The sequence below is a fragment of the Podarcis vaucheri genome (assembly GCF_965113315.1).
Source record: "Podarcis vaucheri genome assembly, chromosome: 5".
In the NCBI taxonomy this organism is placed as follows: domain Eukaryota; kingdom Metazoa; phylum Chordata; class Lepidosauria; order Squamata; family Lacertidae; genus Podarcis; species Podarcis vaucheri.
The window spans coordinates 31846341-31853077 of NC_138763.1; the positions used below are offsets into that span (position 1 = coordinate 31846341).

General features: G+C 44.5%; 1 protein-coding gene across 2 annotated transcripts in view; it reads left to right on the top strand.

Moving 5' to 3' along the window:
* WDFY1 (WD repeat and FYVE domain containing 1) overlaps positions 1-3180 on the top strand; it is a 28683-nt gene extending 25503 nt beyond the window's left edge. For both annotated transcript variants that reach the window (XM_082221882.1, XM_082221883.1), the window contains exon 12: positions 334-3180. In XM_082221882.1, the coding sequence (XP_082078008.1) occupies positions 334-393 (60 nt within the window). In that variant the 3' untranslated portion in view covers positions 394-3180. The remainder of the gene's footprint in view (positions 1-333) is intronic.
* The last annotated feature ends 3557 nt before the right edge of the window (positions 3181-6737 follow it).

Genomic DNA, 6737 nt, shown 5'->3' on the forward strand with positions numbered 1-6737 from the left:
AAAGTGCAAATAGATAAATAGGTACCACTCCAGCGGGAAGGTAAACATAGCTGTCAACGTTTCCCTTTTCTTGCGAGGAATTCTATTCGGAATAAGGGAATTTCCCTTTAAAAAAGGGAAACTTGACAGCTATGAAGGTAAATGGTGTTTCTGTGCGCTGCTCTGGTTTCGGTGCTCTGTTGCGCCAGAAGCGGCTTAGTCATGCTGGCCACATGACCCGTAAAAACTGTCAATACGTGTTTGAACTGCAGGCGGCTCTTGAGTTTGAACATGTTGGGTCTGCTGCCATATGTCACACAGAGTCTTACTTTGCTTCTGCATCTTCTTCTTCAGATATGGGACATGACACCAGTAGTGGGCTGTGGCCTTGCGACCGGCTTCACTTCCCGCTGACCTGGGCCTGCCGAGTTAATGTACCCGAAGCACCAAATGGATAACACTCCCTTCTGTGATTCTTGCCACCAAAATGCCGGCTGCTTGACTCTGTGAACTCTGCTTTTCCCAAGATGGACAGCCTTTTTGTGTGTTTGTGTGTGAGAGAGAGTGGAGCAGAATTCTTCTGTAATGCTTACGAGGAACAGCGGAGCCTGCCCAGCTACAAGTTCACAGCCTATGGAATGAACGCAGAAAAGGCTTTAAGTGCAAAAAAACCCAACCACAACTCCTTGCCTAGAGAGACCACTCCTCATTCGATTTACTTGTAGTCTTCAATGTGTGCTTTTTCTCTGCTGAAATAATACTGTACAGTGGCAAAGGGTCAAAATGAGTGTAGTGACAACAGAGTGTGCAAATAATTGTAACTTATTCTCCGTCCTTGTAAACCATCCGTGTAGGCTAGTTTTATCTTATGAACAGCCGCTGTGAAGGCTGCCTCGCAAACATAAGAATATATACCTTTTGACGGAAAGAAGAAAGCAGCTCTTCACCTCCAAGCAGCATTGCAATAAGGGTGAGGAAATGGATAAGATTTTTTGGGTGGAGAATTTTCTATGAATTCTGTTTATTCTTTCAAAGTTGTTCAGACTGAGAATTATGTCAAGTTGTCTTGAGAATTTTTGTATCTGGCCAAAATCATGACTTTCCCCCCCTGTAACACTAAAAGCAAGTTGACATGTCTTGTCGTATGCCTTATATGTAAATATGTGTTACAATAGAGGCCACGTGAACTCAACAACCTGCGCACTTTCAGTGAACTAGTTGTTGTGTTCTTTCCGCTCCCTAGATGATGGCGCTTCCTGCATTCTCCCCCTTAAAAAGTCATAATAATGGAGAAGTGTGTGTCACTTTGATCTTTCTTCAGCCAGTGCTGAGCATGCTTTTAAAAACATTTCAGCAATAACTAATTTTGTTGGGGTGGGGCGCATAGATAAGAGCTCCTGCGGTTAAAAATGGATGGGATGAGTAGCAGCGGAAAGTTGTGAGATTAAAGATGCCCGCAAACTTTGAGAATGAAACCGATTTGTCACATTGCACTACAGCAGTATAAGGAGAAGGGAATGAACCTTCGTAACCTGAGGATCATTTCAAGTCACCTCTCTGTTCATTTGCTTCATTGGCACTGTTGAGTTTAAATTTTTGGAGTAAATGTAGCTTTGTGAAATCGGGCCGGTGCGATCGCTAGCATTAATGGGATAAAATCATTGCCTAAAAGCCTGTGTAAGATCCACGGTAAAGGTTAGTTCATGCAGGCTAATAGATCTGAACTGCTCCTTTTCCCTCCGATCAGGTAGCAATATCTCTTGTCTCAAGGTATAGTATCTCTAGGGGTATTTTCTGGAAATGTTGTACTAAAGCGGGGGGGGGGGGGAGAGCTATTTGGTGTTTGCCATGAAAAACTTTCATAAGGCCAGTGTTAATTGTATACTGTTTTAAAAGTGTGTAAACCGCTAAAGAATCAAGTCTTTTAAGTGTTTTGTGTTAGGGAGATGCATATGAGGAAGGGCAGTATAATATTCTGAGGTGAAATGTTGTGTTTGCTGACGATCACACTAGGACTTAGATCAATGCTCTGTGCTGCAGTTACGTGCAAGATTTGAGTTACTTCATTAGAATGAAAACTCAGGAAAAAAAGATGCAGGTGATCATTTTAGGGTCAAGGTGCAGGGAGGAAAAACATGAAGGCAGCAATTTCGCCTGCATGCTAACATAAAGTTTGAAGAGTAGCACAATCTTTATAATAGTTTTCTCTCTTGAGTTAATGCGTTCTTAAAGCCTGGGAAGAAGATGGCCCCACTGAACCAGTAAACCTGTACTACTCATTGCCTTATTGGACTGCATGAAAAGTGGAACTGCACTTGTATGGATTAAACCAGAGTCAGTTCACCTCAGTGCCCAGAGGAAAAGTTTTCTTTATCTGGAAATGCACATCTTGTGTTTTGGAAACTACCCGACTTGAAAGCATTTGTTATATCTCCACCCCACCTCCCCTCAAAAAGTTGCCTTAGAGCATATTTTCCCTTTTCCTCTCTTGGAAACCTGGGATAACTGGCAGCAAGGGGGGCACCCATTGTTTCAGTATTGATAGTTGACCCTACAGAGTAAATTCTCCGACTTGATTGGCTACCTTTTCAGTCATTAGCTGTATGGACCACAGAATAAGGATTTCCACCTCTTGGCAACTGCACTTAGACTCTTCTGTGAGTATTTTGCCAAAGGATGCTGAATTTGCTCCGTGACTGAATAATTTTTATTTTATTCTATATTTTGGTAATTTGGAGAATTTGACATTAAGATGTTATCTAGATCCGTGGAGAGATTTTGTTGGGAAAACACAAGTTTGTTTGCATAATTCAAAACACGGGAGTTCTCCAAAGTCGTCAAATCCTTCCCTGAAAACTTAGATTGTGTGTTTCTATAGAAAACAGTTTTGGGGTGAGCAGAAGGACAAACACAATGCTGTGCAATGTAACAATAACGGTCCCGGTAATTTTAAATGTGCAATTACTTTGACTTGATTTGACACATTTACCTAGGTCCCCCCCCCCCCATTAAAGCCTTTCTTTATGTGGGAGCAACAAGTACTAATGTATCTTTTGTCCGATAGCTGTGTTCTGTGAAATACTGTATCCTTTGTTATCTGAGACTCTGTTATGGCTGTTCTTCGTTCCCCCTCCTGTCTTTTGGAAGAAAAAAAACTTTGAATATTGTACAATTAAAAAAAACGAATATTTCCTGATAGTATTCCCCTTCGCCTCTCTGTTCTGATGACCTATCTTTTGTCTGTGGGGAGAAATACCTTGCTGTGTGTGTGCTTTACAAAAAAGATTGTCCAAATGGATGAGCAGAGATAAATTGCTTGCTTAAAACACTACAGTGGAAGGAGCGGTCCAGGTATGAATGAAATGGTTTGGGGGTGAGGAGAGAATTGAGAATGTTGAACATCCGAAACTTGGTGAACTATGCTCGCACAGTCTAGGAATAGAGAGGGGAAGAAGGGTACCTATTTGAATTGTCGTAATAATAGGTGATGAAATCTGGAATGAGCCTGCTGTAAAAGAGCCTAGGAAATAATTTAACGCTGCAAACCTAAACACCAGCGGAGCAATCCAAACCCACTTTGTGTTGGTCCGAGAGGGGTGCTTCTCAGCTGGCCTATGTCTTTGGCTGCTGTTGTTGGTGTCATTCTCTGGTGCGTAGCTCCCTCTCCCACCTGCCCAATGAAGTGCCCCTGGTGAGATCCCCGACGACAGTCAGTGGAAAGGCACACATTATGCAGTGGCATCAGTTCAGTCACTGTGCCAGCTGCAGCCTGGCATTGCCTCCCACCCAAGCCAATACATCCAGCAGGGGTGTGTTTGCCCATCACTCTGTAAAGCCCAACAAGGCTTGAGGGGCATTTGCTTCCTTTGGGAGTAGTGCCATAAAACTCAGTAGGACCTCAGCACAACCCTGCAGATATTTAATTTGAATAAAAAGAATAAGAATAGGTATGGCAAGCTCTGGGATTTTTTAAATGTAAGAACTAATATACAAAGCCAACCCACCCAAGAAAAGGGTGAAGTGTAGAAAAGCTCCAGAAGCTTTAGCTGCTCAGGGAGAAATGCCCAATTTACCTGTCTGTTTTCCCCTGCAAGAGATTTATTTCTTCTTCCCATTGGCCGGCAGTCCTGAAAAGGTGAGAGAAATGATGAAGCTAGTCTTAAATTTGCCTGTGGTTGATTGCAGAGGCCAGACTTTCCTGTTTCTCAGAATGCTGCATTACTTCATGTTTCCAGTTTCATTGTTCCCTCTGTCTGTTGCACTTGAATCGATGCTTTATGTCCCTGCTACAGAAATTTGTTCATGTACTGTCAGAAATGCACAGTATTATTTCCCAGCAAACTCTTGCCTGAAGGACTTTCTCAAATCAAGGTTTCATATTGAAAGCAGGGACTTCTGAAGTGTGTTTGAAGCATTGCAGTGCTGTGTTAGATTGATGGGAACATGAAGATGTGCGCATACTGTGTTTTTGTGTTTCTCTAATAGTCCCGCTTTTTTAGCTATCCGCAAATTAAGTCCTCTCTTGGAATTGTGGTTTTCCAAGGTCTGTGGGCGAAATCAAACAGCCACATTCATTACACAAAAGCAGTGCCATCAAGTAACAATTTGCATGCTATGTTCCTTTTAGCAACAATCTTCGATCCTTTGTTTCGCTTGATGTCTACATTGGTGATTGTGGCTTGAGTCCCTTCAAACAAACCATGATCTGAAAGGCGAGTTTTCTTCTTACCAGTTGTGGTTTGTTTGAATGGAAGAAACCATGATCCCATGAAGGATGGTGGTTTGTTTCCTTCTGCCTGCAGGAGCCGTTTACATTAACTTGCTTGCACATGTAGCCGCACTGTCAGTAGCAACAATTTAAAGTGTTCAAGTGTGAGTGTGAAATAATGGACAGACTGCATGTACGATTCGGCCCTGAACCTGGTGATTGCATTCACTACCATACTATATATGCGGATAGGGGGATGGCATGTGCAAATTCATTGGAGAAGAGCTGTAATTCCATGCAGAAGGTCCAGGTTTGCATGCAGAAGGTCCAAGTTCAACCCCTGGCATCTTTAGGTAGGGCTGGGAGAGAGACCTTTGTCTGTCTGGAGGACCCTTGTCTGTCTGTGTAGACAATACAGAGCTAGATGGACCATTGGTCTCTATATAAGGCAGCTTCCTCTGTTCAATCCTGGAAGAACACTCAGAACCTTTTAATGTAATGGTTCAAAGGCATAGTGTGCCTCCTAGCATCCCTCCCTCCCGATACAGCCTTTCTCAACCTGTGGGTCCCCAGATGTTGTTGAACTAATAATAATAATAATTTTTATTTATACCCCGCCCTCCCCAGCCAAGGCCGGGCTCAGGGCAGCTAACAAGCAATAATAAAAACAAGTTGAATGAATGCAACTTAAAAACAAGATTAAAATACAACATTAAAATATTGAAATATTAAAATGCAGCCTCATCACAGGAGGAGAAAGTAAAAAGAAAGAGGGGGAGGGAATCAAATTGGCTCCAAGCCAAAGGCCAGGCGGAACAACTCTGTCTTACAGGCCCTGCGGAAAGAAATCAGATCCTGCAGGGCTCTGGTCTCATGAGGCAGAGCGTTCCACCAGGCTGGAGCCAGAGTTGAAAAGGCCCTGGTTGAAGCTAATCTAACTTCCTTAGGGTACCGGGACCTCTAGGGTGTTGCTATTTATGGACCTTGAGGCTCTCCGTGGGGCATACCGGGAGAGGCGGTCCCATAGGTACGAGGGTCCTAGGCCGTGAAGGGCTTTAAAGGTCAAAACCAGCACTTTAAATCTGACCCTGTTCTCCACCGGTAGCCAGTGCAGCTGGAAAGGCACTGGGTGAATATGCTCCCATGGCAGAGACCCCGTGAGGAGCCTCGCTGCAGCATTCTGCACCCGCTGGAGTTTCTGGGACAGCTTCAAGGGCAGCCCCGCGTAGACTGAGTTACAGTAGTCAAGCCTGGAGGTGACCGTTGCATAGATCACTGTAGTTGTTGAACTACAACTCCCATCACCCCTACCCAGTAAGGCCAGAGCTCAGGGATGATGGGAGTTGTAGTCCAACAACATCTGGGGACCCACATGTTGAGAGCAGCTGCAAGGCAGAAATTTGGGAGGAGCAATTACCCCCCCCCCCGCAGGGGTGAGAGAAGCTTACAATGTGCAACTTCTTCATCACAGGCAACTGTTGAAAAGCTGAAGGAGTAGCCCGGTCCTCCACCTCCAGATTATTCCAAATCACCAGCCCTGACTGAGCGCTGTCAGCAAGCAGGGAAGAAGTTAAATGCTAGAGGACAGAGCAGAAGGAGAGGCTCCTTCCTAATGAGCAGCGTTGAAAGAGAATTCGGCTTTGTGGTGCTGTTTACAGAAATGAAGCTCATCAGCAGGTCCCCATGGAATTCCTGGAGATGCCTTGAAGGCGCCAGCTAAAAGTGAACCAGCTTGGCATGAAGATGCAAATGAAAAGGAATATTCTGGTCTGGGGATGGGGATCCCGATGGCCACACACATTCGTGGCAGTTGGGGCCCAAAGACAAAAGCGAGCGGAGTAAACAAATGTGGGTTTTGCCTTTGTACAGTAGGCTGCACTCTCACCCATCCCTCTGCCCTGCATCCAAACAAGCAAGAAGCGTTAATAAAGTTCAAGGACCCTTTTGAGCCAGGCAAAACATTTGGAGCTAGCTAACTTAACCACAGAGTCTAGGGCTTGCCGATCAGAAGGTTGGCGGTTCGAATCCCTGCGATGGGGTGAGCTCCCAT